Source organism: Moschus berezovskii, chromosome 3, assembly GCF_049115385.1.
Source record: "Moschus berezovskii isolate FMDL1 chromosome 3, NW_MosBer_1.0, whole genome shotgun sequence".
NCBI lineage: Eukaryota > Metazoa > Chordata > Mammalia > Artiodactyla > Moschidae > Moschus > Moschus berezovskii.
The window spans coordinates 50,775,730-50,794,530 of NC_142462.1; the positions used below are offsets into that span (position 1 = coordinate 50,775,730).

Here is an 18,801-nt window from a genome sequence, read left to right on the forward strand (position 1 = left end):
AATGATGTCTCAGAATGAAATTCCTAGCCATTTATACTACCCATTTCAGAATTATCCTGATAAACTGATATCTGTTGAATTATTCACTTGACAATCTGTGAAAATGTCTTTTCATATCTCACATACTCTTTAGCATCATCAGACACAGTCTCAGTTTGCAAGTTCATTTCTCAAATGTTATGGTTTTTAAGGATAAAAATACCAATCCATGGTAGAACAGTGCTCCAAAAATAAAATTATTATTTATATATGATTGAATTGTTTTTAACACTGTTTAAATTCAGGACAATTTTAATATCATAAAGTTAAGTTCTGACCAGTGGTCTTCAGTAACTCCATGATTAAATTCATTGGGGGAAATTCCTTGGTTGTCACATGGTTAAGACTCCACATTTTCACTGCTGAGAGCCTGGGTTCAATCCCTGGTCAGGGAACTAAGATGCCACAAGCTACATGGCACAGTCAAATAAAATATTAAAAATTCATCAGGATGAAAAGACAAATGACTTTTTTTTAAAAGAGCTACAGAAATATCAATTTATCTGAGATCAGAGGTTGAATCTATTGCAGCTTCCTTTTTGAGACCAGAGTCTGAAATCCTCTTCATCTTATTTTGAAAGTGAGAGTGAAAGTTGCTTAGTAGTGTCCTACTCTTTGCTACCCCATGATCTATATAGTCCATGGAATTCTTCAGGCCAGAATACTGGAGTGGGTAGCTATTCCCAACCCAGGGGATTGAACACAGGTCTCCCGCATTGCAGGCGGATTCTTTACCATCTGAGCCACCAGGAAAGGCCAACAGTACTGGAGTGTTCCCTTCTCCAGAAGCTCTTCCCGACCCAGGAATCGAACCAAGGTCTCCTGTGTTGCAGGCAGATTCTTTACCAGCTGAGCTACAAGGGAAGCCTCATCTTATTTTAGCAACAATAATATTAATAGTGGCCCACACTTATTGAGCACTCACTGTGTGTCAGGCATTGTACCAAGCCCTTTTTCTGCATCATCTCACTTCATCCTCACAACAACTTTATAACCGTGGCTCAAAGCAGGTAAGTCACCTGCCCAGCAGCACAGATCTGCTAAGCAGTAGAGTCAGGATATGGAGCCAGATCCCTGAGTCCAAAATCTATATTCTAGACATCTACCTGTGTTCACATGGAACCTTTGCAACTACAGTTTACTATAGAAGAATAAAATAAATGGGGAAAAAAAAAAAGACCGTTGACTCAGTAAAATGATGCTCAAAAACCCAAATACCGGGCTTTGATTATCATCTGAAACTTGTTTCCACCACTTCTCAGTAACTTGAAAATTCTGTTAACTGAACTGCACTGAAAATGAAGATGAAAAAGAAACAAAGAATGTGTCCTTCTTCAAGGTACACATTCTTCTAAATGTTTCTGTAGCTTTACTCCTGTATATGAAGTTGTTTCTGAACTTTAGGAATAACCAAATAGCATTTTTTTCAGCATTTGATCACTATGCTTGTTGGCAGACCTGTTGTAACCTTGAGTCACTTACAGGGAATTTAGATACTATTCTAATTGATTTTCTCACTGCTTACTGAGAAACAGAGCACCTCTTCACTAGTCTCACAAATAATTCCATTTCTCTATGTCAATGTTAATTGAACTTACCTCATGTTGTCAATCTCTTTCTTTTTTTCCCTTGCAGGTGATGTCATTGTCTATATTAATGAAGTTTGTGTCCTTGGACACACTCATGCAGATGTAGTCAAACTTTTCCAGTCTGTTCCTATTGGTCAGAGTGTCAACTTGGTATTGTGTCGTGGCTACCCTTTGCCCTTTGATCCTGAAGATCCTGCTAACAGCATGGTGCCACCCCTTGCAATAATGGAGAGGCCACCTCCAGTGATGGTCAATGGAAGACATAACTATGAAACATATTTGGAATACATTTCTCGGACCTCACAGTCGGTTCCGGATATAACAGATCGGCCGCCTCATACTTTGCACTCAATGCCAGCTGATGGTCAGCTAGATGGCACGTATCCACCACCTGTCCATGACGACAATGTATCTATGGCTTCATCTGGGGCCACCCAAGCTGAACTTATGACCTTAACCATTGTGAAAGGTGCCCAGGGTTTTGGCTTCACCATTGCAGACAGTCCTACAGGACAGCGGGTGAAACAAATACTTGACATTCAGGGATGCCCTGGACTGTGTGAAGGCGACCTCATTATTGAGATCAACCAGCAGAATGTACAGAACCTGAGCCATACGGAAGTAGTGGATATACTTAAGGACTGTCCCATTGGAAGCGAGACTTCTTTGATTATTCATCGAGGAGGTAAGATAAACACTGGCTTAGCAATCAGTATACAGGTGAAATTGTAGAACTTTATAATAATATTGAAAAAATGGAAGTTTCTTTGGGGTTGAATGAAATTGTACTTTTTAATTTTTAGTTTTATTGAATATAGTTGATTTAAATGTATTGATTTCTGCTGTAAAGCAGTGATTCAGTCTTATATGTATATTCCTTTTCATGTTCCTTTCCATTATGCTTTATCACAGGATATTGAATATAGCCCCATGTACTATACAGTAGGACCTCATTATTTATCCTTTCTATATATAATAGTTTGCATCTGCTAATCCCAAATCCCCAGTCCTTTCCTTCCCCACCCTCTCCTTTGGCACCCACAAGCCTGTGAAATCATACTTTAAAAGTTGAAGGTAAGAGTAATAGAGAAAAATATGAGTCCAGGAAGCTATGCTTTTAAATTTTGAGAACGTTTTTTCCTATTTTATATTAAACACAATAAAAATAGTGCTTTCAGTCTTACAAATATCTACTGCTATGGAGAATTCCCTAGCAGTCCACTGGTTAGAACTCTAAGCTTTCACTACCAAGGGTACAGGTTCAGTCCCTGGTCAAGGAACTGAGATCCCGCAAGCTGTAAGGGGAGGCCTATGTATATGTGTGTGTGTAAATATATATATATATTGCTGTGAACTGAGAGAGTAAATATTGAATTCCCAAGTATGAATAGGTTAATTAACGTATCAAGTGTGGCGCTTCAGACTAGTTTCCATTGACTAAAGTAAGAAACTTGGTTTTTCTCAAGGAAACAAGGCTCTGAATTGTCCATAGGCATGCTAACAGGTAGAAGCTGGTTGAACTCCTTCCAAGCTCAAGTACAGTGTTGATAATCCCCATGAGGACCAATGGGAACTGTGTCCGAATAGAAAAATCTTTTCAGAGTGGTGACTAGGGTTGCTCAGGACACTTCCATTACTTGTAGGAGCACTTCATCAATAATTACCTGTAGCACCTTCTGTGACCTGGGAAGAAAGTTACGGAGCAGGGTTGGGGCTGAAGTTCCGGGCTGGGTGTCCAGGCGAAGTGTGGAACTGGAAGCAGCGAGGACCGCGGTGGGAGCTCTGAGCCCTGGAGGTTTCTGACCTCCCCCTGCTCTGTGGGAAAGGGAATGGGGCTAAGCGGAGGGCACCTCCTTCATTTTGCTGCTACTCTGCTTTTGATTATCAGTGAAACTAGGAAGAAAAACGAGGGGGGCTCAGAGATAGGGTACTTGAAAACAGAGCATAAATGAAGAGGTTCCGGCAAGTCCTAGTTTTCTACTTACCAATTTGGGGACTTAAGTCACTCAGTCCCTGAGTCTGAGATGTCTCATCTGTTATATTTGGATGATAATACTACCTATGCTTATGGTACTGTTCTTAGTGAAATGGCCCCAAAATAGGTGCTCGTTAAATGTCTGTTGTCTGTAGGTCACCACCAGAGCTACAGCAGGAATGGGTCAGAAGGGGCAGTACTGTGAGGAACTCTTGCGTGAAGAGCACACATGTGACAAACATATGTGACTGTCTATTCAAAGCATTAAACACAGCAGGAAAGTCCTGGCGGTTTGAAATGCAAGTGAAAGCAGTCAAAGCTGAAAGAAGCACCTTTTATCATGTTTTTTTGCCCTTTCTGAAGGTGTTTCCACTTCACAGAAGTATTTATGTTATTGATTTTTGTGTGAAAATGGATATGAAATACTAGGCATAGTATTTCATAAATAGGCATAGAACACAAAGTACTATGTTCTATCTTAAAAAATGAAATTAATATGATAGCAGAAGTCTTAAATATGACCTTAAAGCATTATTACAAAATAGCACTTGAAACTTGATAATTCAATATTGACAATGTATTTTGATTTTCCACTGCTTAAGTTTAAAACAAATACCCTTAATTAAAAAGCCATAATTTCATAATGTGCAATCAAAATTAAATCTTTGAGACAGAGTCTTGATATTAAATGGTATAGCTGAAAATCACTGCAGTATCCTCTGTATGAGTCATAGAAACAAGTCTGGACACATTTTTGAGTGTAATACCTTTTTAAAAGGCATGACAGTAGAAAAAAGTATTCTGAAATCATTTTTTCATACATATATATATATATATGCCCATATATATAATAAATATTTGGGCTTCCCAGCTGGCACTAGTGGTAAAGAAACTGCCTGCCAATGCAGGAAACCTAAGCAAAGCAGGTTCAACCCTTGGGTTGGGAAGATCCCCTGGAGGAGGGCAAGGCAACCCCCTAAGTAGTCTTGCCTGGAGAATCCCCATGGTCAGAGGAGCCTAGCGGACTACAGTCTGTGGGGTCGCAAAGAGTTGGAAACAACTTAAGCAACCTAGCATGCATGCATAATATATATGCATATTAGTGCTATTTATACCTTTACTGAAAACATATCTGTGTGCCAGCTGTCAGCAGACCACCCTATTCTTGTTCGTTCTTTTCCTCTACTCTCCAGCATCTCCATTTAATCCTCACGTATCAAAGTTTATTTTTTTTCCTTTTTTTTAATTGAGACATAGTTGATTTGAATTATTGCCTTAGCTTCAGATGTACAGTGTGTGGGGAGGGGTGTGGGGGGTGGTGTGCAGTCAGTCAGTCGTGTCTGACTCTTTGCAACCCTTTGGACTGTAGGCCACCAGGCTCCTCTGTCCATGGGCTTCTCCAGGCAAGAATACTGCAGCAGGTTGCCATGCCCTCCTCCAAGGGATCTTCCCAACCAGGGGAGACTGAACCTGTGTCTCGTGTGTCTCCTGTATTGCAGGTGGATTCTTTACTCACTGAGCAGTACAGTATAGTGATTAAGTATTTTTGCAGATGAATATAGAAATCGAGTTTTCAAAGTTTTGTTTGCATTTTGTTTGTGTTTGGGATGAGGAATTTGTTCTTATTCTGTGGCTAGTGTAGAATTGCAGAATGTAGTACCCTGTGATGTTTAAAGTACTTCTGGTCAAAAAAACCTCTCATATTTTCCTCAGATTCCTACTATTTGAACTCAGCTCTCTGGAATTAATAGGAACAGAGTTGGTGATGGACAGGGAGGCCTGGCATGCTGTGATTCATGGGGTCGCAAAGAGTCGGACATGACTGAGCGACTGAACTGAACAGACTGAACATGTTTTATGATAAAAATCACTTTGCCTTACCATAGGCTACTCATAAGTGCTTATAGTCTCACTCAGATAAGCATAAATTTTCAAGAGCAAATTCATGCACCTAGGTCTTTGTATCAGGATCGTCAATTGTTTTAAATAGTTTACTAGGATTTTTTTATTTATAAAGTGGTTATGTGGTTTAATTTTCTCAAGCAAATAGTGTCAGAAGGTATATAATGAAAAGTAATTCTCTTTTCCCATGATTTTAGTCCTCTTCCTAGAGGTAACCATATCATTTATGTATGCTGCTGCTGCTGCTAAGTCACTCCAGTCGTGTCCAATTCTGTGTGACCCCACAGACGGCAGCCCACCAGGCTCCCCCTTCCCTGGGATTCTCCAGGCAAGAACACTGGAGTGGGTTGCCATTTCCTTCTCCAATGCATGAAAGTGAAAAGTGAAGTCGCTCAGTCGTGTCTGACTCTGTGCGACCCCACAGACTGCAGCCTACCAGGTTCCTCCATCCATGGAGTTTTCCAGGCAAGAGTACTGGCGTGGGTTGCCATTGCCTTTTCCGCATTTATGTATAGGCACTTCCAAAAATGTTGTGGTCTTAACTAGCATGTATGTTAATATATGTAGTGTGTTTAACATAAATGGAATAATATTATACATACACGTGTCTGGCTCTGAATAGCTTGATTATTAAGGTGTATTTTATTCTTTAACAAACATCATTGTGATATTATTTACATACCATAGAATTCACCAGTTATGTGTGTGCTCAGTGGCTCAGTCAACTCTGAGTTGTGAATGGTCTCAGTGGTCTTGAGACCAACTCTGAGTGGTCTCAGTCCAACGCTGAGACCCCATGAATTGGAGTCCACCAGGCTCCTCTGTCCATGGAATTTCCCAGCCAAGAATACCATAGTGGGTTGCCATTTCCTCCTCCAGGGGATTTTCCCAGTCCAGGAATTGAGCCCATGTCTGTTGCATCTCCCGCTTTGGCAAGTGGATTCTTTGCCACTACAACACTAGGAAGCCTCAATTATTAATATAAGTATATATTTCAATAGATTTTGCTATAGTGATTTATCTGTGCAGCAATCACCATAATTCTTAGACCATCCATCATCCCAATTCCCTCAGGCCCTCAGTTCAATTCAGTCGCTCAGTCGTGTCCGACTCTGTGACCCCATGAATCACAGCACAACAGGCCTCCCTGTCCATCACCAACTCCCAGAGTTCACTCAAACTCACATCCATTGAGTCGGTGATACCATCCAGCCATCTCATTCTCTGTCATCCCCTTCTCCTCCTGCCCCCAATCCCTTCCAGCGTCAGTCTTTTCCAATGAGTTAACTCTTTGCATGAGGTGGCCAAAGTATTGGAATTTCAGCTTTAGCATCAGTCCTTCCAACGAACACCCAAGAATGATCTCCTCTAGAATGGACTGGTTGGATCTCTTTGCAGTCCAAGGGACTCTCAAGAGTCTTCTCCAACACCACAGTTCAAAAGCATCAATTCTTCTGCACTCAGCTTTCTTCACAGTCCATACATGACCACTGGAAAAACCATAGCCTTGATTATATGGACCTTTATTGGCAAAGTAAGACAGGGGGACCTGGCATGCTGTGATTCATGGGGTCACAAAGAGTCAGACACGACTGAGCGACTGAACTGAACTGAACTGAACTGAATGTCTCTGCTTTTTAATATACTATCTAGGTTGGCCATAACTTTCTTTCCAAGGAGTAAGCATCTTTTAATTTCATGGCTGCAGTCAACATCTGCAGTGATTTTGGAGCCCCCAAAAAATAATCTGACACTGTTTCCACTGTTTCCCCATCTATTTCCCATGAAGTGATGGGACCAGATGCCATCTGGTTTTCTGAATGTTGAGCTTCAAGCCAACCTTTTCACTCTCCTCTTTCACTTTCATCAAGAGGCTTTTGAGTTCCTCTTCACTTTCTGCCATAAGGGTGGTGTCATCTGCATATCTGAGGTGACTGATATTTCTCCCGGCAATCTTGATTCCAGCTTGTGCTTTTTCCAGCCCAGCGTTCCTCATGATGTACTCTGCATATAAGTTAAATAAGCAGGGTGACAATATACAGCCTTGACATACTCCTTTTCCTATTCGGAACCAGTCTGTTGTTCCATGTCCAGTTCTAACTGTTGCTTCCTGACCTGCATATAGGTTTCTCAAGAGTCAGGTCAGGTGGTCTGGTATTCCCATCTCTTTCAGCTCCTCAGTTCAGTTCAGTTCAGTTCAGTCGCTCAGTCGTGTCCGACTCTTTGCAACCCCATGAATCACAGCACGCCAGGTCTCCCTGTCCATCACCAACTCCCGGAGTTCACTCAAACTCATGTCCATCCAGTCGGTGATGCCATCCAGCCATCTCATTCTCTGTCGTCCCCGTCTCCTCCCACCCCCAATCCCTTCTAGCATCAGACTCTTTTCCAGTGAGTCAACTCGTCGCATGAGGTGGCCAAAGTATTGGAGTTTCAGCTTTAGCATCAGCCCCTAGATAATCACTAATATGCCTTCTGGATAGTTTTGCTTTTCTAGAAATTTTTGTATGTTGAATCTTACAGACTAGTTTTTATTTAACGTAACACTGTTGCGATCTACCCATGTAGGGGAAAGGATGAATAGTTTGTTTCTGCTTATTCCTGAGTAGTATTACATTGTATGGGTATACATTTTTTTAAAATCTGTTCACCAGTGGATGGACATTTTTCTTCAAGTTTGACATTTATAAATAACACTGTCATGAACATTAACATGTAAGTATTTGTGAATGCATATATTTTCTCTTTGATTGAGTAAATACCTAGGGGTCTGTTGGGTTATATGATAAGTATATATTTAAAGTATTCAGAAATAGCCAGAATGTTTTCCAAAAAGGCTGTACCATTTTATGTTCCCACTTCCAGTGTGTAAGGTTTTCAGCTTCTGACCATTTTTGCCCATGTTTGGTACAGTTAGTCATTTTGATTAGAGCCTTCCTTTGGTGTAATGATGCCTTTTCTGATTTTAATTTACATTTCTCTAATTTTTTCATATGTTTACCATGGTATGTTTTCATATGTTTGTTAACATTAATCATCTTCTTTGGTGACATGCCTACTCAACATTTTGCTCATTTGTATATTTCTTGAGCTGTTTGTCTTCATATTAAGTTGAAAAAGCCCTTTTTACACTCTGATTACATGTCTTTTTGAAGACAAGTGATTTGCAGATATTTTCTCCTAGTCTGTGGCTTGTCTCTTCATTTTCTTAATGCTTCCTTTTGAAGCACAAAAGTTTTTTTTATAAAATCCAATTTATCGTTATTTTCTTCTATGAATCTGTCTTTTGTGTTAGATCTAAAAAATCTTTGTGTAATCCAAGATCACAAAGTTTTCTCTGCTTTCTTCTAGAACTTTTGTAGGTTTAGCTCTTACATTTAAACCTGTAAACCATTTCAAGATCATTTTTGAGCATAGAGTAAGGTAATATCTAAGTGCATTTTGCTGTCTATAGATTTCCAATTATTCTAGCACTATTTGTTTAATACTCCTTCCACGTTGGAGAAGGAAATGGCAACCCACTCCAGTGTTCTTGCCTGGAGAATCCCAGGGATGGCAGAGCCTAGTGGGCTGCCGTCCATGGGGTCGCACAGATTCGGACACGACTGAAGTGACTTAGCAGCATTTGTTTAAATTTAAAAAAAAAATCAAAAACTGTCCTTTCCCCTTGTATTCCCTTGGCACTTTTGTCAAAAATGAATTGGCATAATTGTATTCCCTTGGCACTTTTGTCAAAAATGAATTGGCATAAATGTGATTTATTTCTACACTCTATTCTATTTCATTGACCTATATGTCTATCTTCATGGTCATACCACACTGTCTAGACTAGCTTTATATATAGTCTTAAAATCAAGTGGTATGAGTCCTCCAAATTTGTCTCCTTTTTCAAAATTATTTTGGTTATTCTAGACCCTTTGCATTTCCATATAAATTTTAGGGTCAACTTTTTAAATTCTATTTTTTGATAAAAGGCCTACTGAGATTCTGATGTCGCATTAAATCTATAGAGCAATTTTTGAAGAATTGCCAGTGAATCTCTCCATTCGTATATGTGGTATATCTCTTCATTTATTTGAATCTCCTTTAATTTCTCTTACAATTGTTTGTAGTCCTAAAGTACATATCTGTACTTCTTTTGTTAAACTTATTCCTATTTTATTCTTCTTGAAATTAATGTGAATGGAATTGTTTTCTCAGTGTCATTTTCAGATTGTTTATTGCTAATGTATAGAAATATATATTTTTGTTTTGATCTTGGACATTGTAACCCTATTACACTCACTTTAGTTCTGGGCTTTTTTTTTTTTTTTTGTAAATTCCATCAAATTTTCTATATAGTTATTATGTCATCTAGTAGTAAATCTTTATTTTCTTCTTTACAATTTTATGTCTTTGATTTTTTATTCTGTGACTTGCTACACTAGCTAGAACTTCCAGTATGATGTTGAATAGAAATAATTATGAGAGGACATCCTTACTTCAGTAGAAAAAAAAAAGAGGGGAGGCCTTCCAAGGTAACTCAAATGATAAAGAATCTGCCCTCAATGCGGGAAACCCAAGTTCGATTCCTAGGTCTGGAAGATCCTCTGGAGAAGGGCATGGCAACCCACTCCAGTATTCATGCCTGGAGAATTCCATGGACAGAGGAGCCTGGCGGGCTACAGTCCATGGGGTTGCAAAGAGTCGAACACGACTGAGCAGCTAACCCATACATACATCCTTATCTCACTGCTGATTTTAGTGACAAGGCATTCTCTTTTCACCATTAAGTATTATTTTTTAATGTAGTTTTTATATTTTGTGTGGTCAGGGCACTCAAGAGGGCTATTCTCTTGTTCTCTGTCTATCCTTTACCCAGCCAGTGCCTGCTTCACTTAAACCCTATATACATGAGTGATCTTCCTCTGTACTTGCCCGAGGCCCCAGCTGGTGATTGTTCTTATCAAAGGGGTGGTGAGGGTCATGCCCCTCTACTGGTTTCCCTGGTAACTAGTGAGCCCACTCCTGTAAATGGTAACCTCATCGCCTCCCCGCTCCTCCAGGAGTGAAGACTGCCACTGTGTCCTGCCTGCCATCAACCACACACAGTGGGATATCTCTCTGAGTGAAAGTCACTCATTTGTGTCCAACTCTTTGCCACCCCATGGACTATACAGTCCATGGAATTCTCCAGGCCAGAATACTGGATTGAGTAGCCGTTCCCTTCTCCAGGGGATCTTCCCAACCCAGGAATCAAACCCAGCTCTCCCGCATTGCAGGCAACTGAGCCACTAGAGAGCCCTAGATATCTCTCTAGAATCTTGCTTTAGACATGTAAACTCTGCCATCCATTAAACCATTGATGTCTCTGTTGCTGACTCCTGTTTCTTTCCCAGGTCTTAAAACTGAGTAAGCAATGGACTTGTAGGCCTGTGGGGTGCATCTGCCCTTTATCAGGTTAAGAAAATTCCAATCTTCTATTCTTAAATTATTGAGAATCTTAATAATCAACATGTCTTGACTTTCACCAAATATTTTTTCCACAACTATTGAGATGATCATGTAATATTGTTCTTCATTGATTATTTAGATATTAAACTAATTTATCATTCCGGGGATAAACTCATTTGATTATGGTACATATTTCTTTTTGTATGTTGTTAGATTGTGTATGCTTGTGTTTTATTAAGAATCTTTGAACCTATGGATAGAAGATTTTCTATAATTTTCTTTTGTCTGCTTTTTTTTTTCAGGATAATATTGGCCTTTCCCTCGGTTCTCTGAGTTTGTGTAGTATTGATATTATTTCCCCCTTAAAAGTTTGGATAGACTTTACCAAACATCTAGTCTGGATTTTTACCCAGAAGATTTTTAATTACTAATTAAATTTATTTTATTAATTTAGGTCTATTCTAATTTTTTGATTCATTGTTTTTCTATTTTCTAGTTCAATTATTTCCACTCTGATCTTTAACTTTCTCTCTTCTACTTATTTTATCTTTGATTTCCTTTGCCTTTTCTCTCATCCTGAAGTGAAAGCTTAATGACTCTCATTCTCTCTAATAAAATTATTTAAAGCTATAAATTTCACTGTAAGCACTTCATTAGCTGAATTCCATAAATTTTTATATTTTGTGTTTTCTTCATTCAGTTCAAGATATCTTCTTACTTCCTTTGTGATTTATTTTATAAACCATAGGTTACTTAGGAACATGTTTATTTTTTAAACATTTAGGATTTCCCAGTTTTCTGTTGATTTCTAATGATTTCTACTTGAAGGATAATGTATTTTATATTATTTCAGTCCTTTTAAATGTGTTGAGACTTGTATTATGGACTAGTGTCTTGCTTTTTTTAACTTAACATTTTATCTTCAGTTCAGTCGCTCAGTCGTGTCCGACTCTTTGCGACCCCATGAATCACAGCACGCCAGGCCTCCCTGTCCATCACCAACTCCCGGAGTTCACTCAAACTCATGTACATCCAGTCGGTGATGCCATCCTGCCATCTCATTCTCTGTCGTCCCCGTCTCCTCCCACCCCCAATCCCTCCTAGCATCAGACTCTTTTCCAGTGAGTCAACTTGTCGCATGAGGTGGCCAAAGTATTGAAGTTTCAGCTTTAGCATCAGTCCTTCCAATGAACACCCAGGATTGATCTCCTTTAGAATGGACTGGTTGGCTCTCCTCGCAGTCCGAGGAACTCTCAAGAGTCTTCTCCGGCACCAGAGTTCAAAAGCATCAATTCTTCGGAGATCAGCTTTCGTCACAGTCCAACTCTCACATCCATACATGACCATGGGAAAAACCATAGCCTTGACTAGATGGACCTTTGTGGGCAAAGTAATGTCTCTGCTTTTTAATATGCTATCTAGGTTGGTCATAACTTTCCTTCCAAGGAGTAAGCGTCTTTTAATTTCATGGCTACAATCAGCATCTGCAGTGATTTTGGAGCCCCAAAAAATAAAGTCTGACACTGTTTCCCCATCTATTTCCCATGAAGTGATGGGACCAAATGCCATGATCTTCGTTTTCTGAATGTTGAGCTTCAAGCCAAACTTTTCACTCTCCTCTTTCACCCTCATCAAGAGGCCTTTTAGTTCCTTTTCACTTTCTGCCATAAGGGTGGTGTCATCTGCTTAGAGGGCTTTATATATTCAGAAATACACCTCATTATTTTTAACAGCTATTTAATCACCACTAATGGATATTACAGTTGCTTTCCGTTTTTATCTGTTATTAAAAAGTGATGTATCTTTGCACATCTATCTACACCAAAGAGTAAATGTATCTTATAGATTCATCCCTTCTTTCAGCAAATGTTTCTTGAGTGCCCACTGTGTACTAGGCAATTTTGGGGGACTGGAGGTAGAGCAGTATACAAAGTCACATCCTTTTATCCATTCAGTTGACATTCCTTTGGAGGGGGGCAGATAAAAATAAATAAATAAATATGTGTCCACATAAATCTGTCCTTTATTTGTCACATATCTCCTTACCCCATGGAGTTTTACTCTTGAATATTAATTTTATAATCAGTTATTTACCCTGAGTTGTCTTCATGTTTCTTATATGTATTTCAGTTCCTCTCATAGGATATGGGAGCATATAATCATACTACCTACAAATAACAGTCCCTGTGCCTCCTCCTTTCCTATTTGCATACCTCTGCTTTGTCTTATTTAATACATCTAACTGTTATTTCTCGAACGTTGTTAATTAACGAAGATTATAGAAATTCTTATCCCTGGTTTATATGAAAACTGTCTCATTTTAAACAAACACAATATTGACTTTACTTATCATGTTAAGGAACTACCCTTCAATTCTGATTTCATTAAGAATCTTTATCAAAATTGGATAATGAATGTTATCAGAAACCCAAAAGGCATCTATGGGTATGATCATTATTTTCTCCTTTGAATTATCATTATAAATAAATTGCATTAAGAAATTTATTAGTATTGAACTATCCTTTCCTAGAATAAAATGTATTATGCATATAACACATCCCTAAATTCTATTTGTTTATATGTAATTTTGCATCAACATTAGTAAATGAAATCTGTCCCATGTGTGGGGGATGGGGGCATTGTTGTGTTTTGTTCAAAGTTATACTGATGTCATAAAAGCAATCAATAGTTTTCCTTCTCTCTCTGCTCTAAAACAATTTAAATAACATTGAAGTTTTCTATTTATTGAGGCAATAATATAATCCACCTTTGAAATTATCTACTTCTAATGAGTTAGATTTTGGTTTTGGCTTGGTTTGGTTTTGTAAGGGGAGGGATATCCTTTTATAACTTTCTCAATTTCTTTCATGGTAATTAATCTTCTTACTTTCTGTCTTGGCTGGACTTGGTTTTTATAATATATATTATAGCCTACAAAATTGTTTCTTTTATTCATGTTTTCAAATGCATTTAAATAGAATTGAATCAGGTATCTTCTATTTTTTTTCTTCCATTTTCCCCTTGACCTAAGACTATTTCTATTATTCTCATGTCTTATAGGTGCTATTATCTTGATTATAGACTGGCTAATAGTTTTTCTGTTTCAGTGGTTCAAGAAACATATTAGTTTATTTATAATTTGTTGGCTGATGCTCAGCCTAGTGTGGTAGGGTATTGTTACATATTCTACCCAAGGAGGTTGTTATGTGATGTCTGGGATAAAGCAACTCCAGAGTGATTACTAATTCCTCATCACATATTTTACTCTTATTTATATTAAAATGCAACAAAGTTCCCTACTTAATTTGTGAGCCTTCCATAAACTGTAGTTGATTAATATTTGAAAATTTTTCTTCTTTTTTCTAGAAAACATGATACCAGAAGTTTTCACTGTATCAGAATATTCCCTTGTCATGCTGACAGTGTAATAATAAATAGTATCAGTTATGCACATATTCCCATTGCTTTACATTCAGATAGAATTCAGAGTATTTGAGAGGCAGCATAGATTATACCAAAACTTTGAGGGCAAAGCATAAAAATCATGAACACAGAATTATGTCTGTCTAGAGAACTATAAAGAAAGCTGATCACCGAAGAATTGATGCTTTTGAACTGTGGTGTTGGAGAAGACTCTTGAGAGTCCCTTGTACTGCAAGGAGATCCAACCAGTCTGTTCTAAAGGAGATCAATCCTGGGTGTTCATTGGAAGGACTGATGCTAAAGCGGAAACTCCAATACTTTGGCCACCTCATGCGACGAGTTGACTCACTGGAAAAGACTCTGATCCTGGGAAAGGTTGGGGGCGGGAGGAGAAGGGGACAGCAGAGAATGAGATGGCTGGATGGCATCACCGACTCTGTGGACATGAGTTTGAGTGAACTCCAGGAGTTGGTGATGGACAGGGAGGCCTGGCGTGCTGTGATTCATGGGGTCGCAGAGAGTCGGACACGACTGAGTGACTGAACTGAACTGAACTGAACTGAGAGAACTCCTGCTTTGAAATTTCAAAAAGCATGCTATCAAGAACATTGTAATAATAAATTTTAAATTGCACAGAGACAATGTTAAAAAAATAAAGTTATAATAAGTATTGACATTTTTAACAATACTAACATTTTAATCTAAAACAAACGTGTTTGTCTAAAAATAGTTTCAAATTCACATGAAAATTCCAAGTATAGTTCACAGATCATCATATACCACTTGCCTACATTGCTGTTAACATTTTGCCCAGTTCTCTGAATGTGGGTGTGTGTATGTGTATTTGTGCATTGGTGAATGTATGTTTCTGAACCATTTAATACTAAGTTGTAAACATCATGCCCCATGACCCCAGATACTTTAGTGTTTATTTCATGTCACTACTTTTTGGAGAAATGTATTAACAGCTAGTTAGTTAAAATTATAAAAGATGCTTTTAAAAAAACACTTAGAAGTTTAAAACTATCATTACTACCACAGCAATGAAAGACTTAAGAGGTCATCAAAAGATATTTTGACTAAAATAAGAGAAAATCAATACCAATAATAAGGATCTGTCACTGGAAATTTTCTGAGAGAGAGAAGCACTCATTATTTGAAGAGAGTGCTCTTCAGAGATTAGGTGAAAAAGTGGATATTACACAATTAATATTATGTAATCCACCATCCCACTAATGTCAGCAGAAAACAATAAACATGACACAACTAACAAAAAACAAATCCATATCATGAGGTGTGAATGACCATGGTTTACTGGCTGCTGTGATAAAAAATATGCTCTGGGCCTCAAAAGCTCAATAAAAGTCTGTTTCTCACTTATATGATTTTCAACAGTACACATTCCTAAATCACAGGTTTTCTAGGCAACTGTCCTCCATACAGTGGCTCAGGGAACCAGGCTTCTTCTCCCTTGTTCATGCTTTAAGGCCTTGAAGCCCCACCACCCCCGGGTCCTCTCTAAGCCACTGGCAGGTAAAGCACAGGCAAAAGAACAGAGGATCATGCAGGAGTCTGCGGACCCAACCCCATAGGTGTGTGTATCACTTTCTCCTGCAGTTAGCTGACCAGAACTCAGTTTTGGCCCCATTAACCGTCAGAAGCTGGGACATGCTGTGTTCTTGTGTGCCCAGAAATAAGGGAATGGTTTGGGGGTCACACACATAGTAGACACTCTGCCCTTGATATTTCAGATATACTGCCTGCACCTTGACCTCCACATCAGGGATTATAACTACCGATTATGCCAAAGTGTGAGGTGAAATCTTTCTTATAACGTGGTATTATGACTCAGTTCAAGCTTTTCAGGTACACTTAAGCATTTAGTATATGTTTTAAAGTTCACAATATCTCCTCACATTTCCCTCCTTAAATCAACTTTCATAAGTAAAGAAACTTAGACTCAGTGTTAAGTAACTGGCTCAAGTTCAGTGAATGCATGTGTAGACAGAGGGATGGACAATTTATGGTCCCTAGATATAAGAAATATGAATAAACATCAATGACAGGGTACCTCATCATACTGTGGAAAATGTCATGGATGTCACAATCTAGGCTCTGAACATGGACCTTGTTGCACAGATGACCCCTGGACTGAGAGAGACAGGATGGTGAGAATATTTGTAGAGTTGTCACACCACTTACCAGTAGCAAAAATAGGACTGAAATCTTTGTTTTCTGACTGCTGTATCAGTGAGTTTTACATGATGTCAGCTTCCCAAAATTTTATGAACATCAAGCTTTGATGGCTTTTGCTTAGATATGTAGGATTTATTTATTCACTTAAGTATTTATTGAGAACCTACTCACTGGAAAAGACTCTGATGCTGGGAAAGGTTGGGGGCGGGAGGAGAAGGGGACGACAGAGAATGAGATGGTTGGATGGCATCACCGACTCTATGGACATGAGTTTGAGTGAACTCCGGGAGTTGGTGATGGACAGGGAGGCCTGGCATGCTGTGATTCATGGGGTCGCGGAGAGTCGGACACGACTGAGCGACTGAACTGAACTGAACTGTGTACTCAGCACTGGTCTAAGTGCTAGAAATATGTCAGTAATCAAAACAAAGTCCCTGCCTCAAGAAGTTTATCTTCTTGCAGGGATTAGGTAATAAAGAAAAAAATATATGTTAGGGATAAGAATGAAGAAAAACTGAGGAGCAGAGTAAAAGAAAGGAGAATGGTGGGGAAAGAAGAAACATCTCTTTTAGAAACAGTAGTCAGGGACAGACATCTGTGTGAAGATCTAAAGAAAGCAAGGGAGCCAGCCGTGTGGATATCCAGGGAAGAACATTCCGGGCAGAGGGAAGGCCCTGAGGCAGGACTGTGCTTGGTGTGGACAGCTAATAGCAAGGAATCTCGTGTCCGCTGAGTGGGGAAGAGATGCAGTATTGGCTGGGGTCAGACAGATTGTTGGGTCTGTAGAGAGACAGATAATAGAGAGCCTTATGTGTCCATGGACCATGGAAAGGACTTTAGATTCTACTTCTGAGTGAAATGGGAAGCCTTTGGAGTGTTTGTGCATAGGAGGGATGTGATATAAGATTTTTTTATATGATTATGAGAATCATTTTATTATGAATAGAACAACAGGGGTTTTTAGTTTTTTTCTCTGCTTTTAGAAGAACATGCTGTTTTTGTGGGGTTTTTTTATTTTTTACTTTACATTATTGTGTTGATATAAGATTTTAAGACACTCACTGTGGCTGCTGCATTGAGAATAAACTGTCAGTAGACAAGGATGGAAACAGGCAAACAAGGGTGTTGGCTTTCACAGCAATCCAAGGACAGATGAGGAGGCTGGAAAAGGATGGTAGGAGTGGAGGCAGCAAGAATTGGATTCTAACTATATTTCAAAGGAAAAGTCATAGGGTTTGCTGATGGATTGGATAGGGAATATTCAAGAAAGAAAGGAATAAAAGACATAAATTTTTTGACCTAAGCAACTGGACATGATGAGTATGATGGATGGAAATGCTCATGCAGGGCCGCAGGGAAATCAAGAATCCAGTTTGGGGCATGCTAAACTTGAGATTCCTTTTAGCTTTCTAAGTGGTGATGGCTGGTGTGTGCAGGGTGTTTAAAGCTGGATACTGAATGAGAACACCTAGGGCCTGAGTATGAGGAAAGAACAGAAACATTCTGAGGACCAAGGCCTAGGACCTCCAACTTTAGAGTCATGAATAGGAGGAGTGAGCAGCCAAATGTTAAGAAAGCATGACTTGTGAGATAGGGGTACTGGTTGTCTTATGAAGGAAAATTTTTCAAGATGGAAAGTGTGAACAATTGTATCAAGTGCTGAGTAAGATAGGGCTCAGAATGTATCATTGGATTGGCAACAGTACCAAATATTTTGAGTTTACATGATGTTTCAAATCAATGGGGAAAAAAGGAAAAACTAAAAAAAAAAATTTTTTTTTTCTTGATATGTTGGGGAGAAATCAGCATCAGTGTTTGGTCCCATAGAAACAAAGCCTCTTTCATATCTGAACCTGTAGAATGCATATATTTGCACATGCTGTGAGATAAAGAAGGAAAGCATACATTTTCCTTTTATAATTACCCCGTGCTCAGTCTGACACTGTTTCCACTGTTTCCCCATCTATTTCCCATGAAGTGATGGGACCAGATGCCATGATCTTAGTTTTCTGAATATTGAGCTTCAAGCCAACTTTTTCACTCTCCTCTTTCACTTTCATCAAGAAACTCTTTAGTTCTTCTTTGCTTTCTGCCATAAGGGTGGTGTCATCTGCATATCTGAGGTTATTGATATTTCTCCTGGCAATCTTGATTCCAGCTTGTGCTTCATCCAGCCCAGCATTTCTCATGATGTACTCTGCATATAAGTTAAAAAGCAGGGTGACAATATACAGCCTTGATGTA

At 38.9% G+C, this 18,801-nt stretch overlaps 1 protein-coding gene across 1 annotated transcript in view; it reads left to right on the plus strand.

Moving 5' to 3' along the window:
- MAGI2 (membrane associated guanylate kinase, WW and PDZ domain containing 2) overlaps positions 1-18,801 on the plus strand; it is a 1,553,247-nt gene that overhangs the window by 1,258,400 nt on the left and 276,046 nt on the right. The window contains exon 10 of the mRNA XM_055420681.2: positions 1,675-2,313. Within this exon, the coding sequence (XP_055276656.1) occupies positions 1,675-2,313 (639 nt within the window). The remainder of the gene's footprint in view (positions 1-1,674; positions 2,314-18,801) is intronic.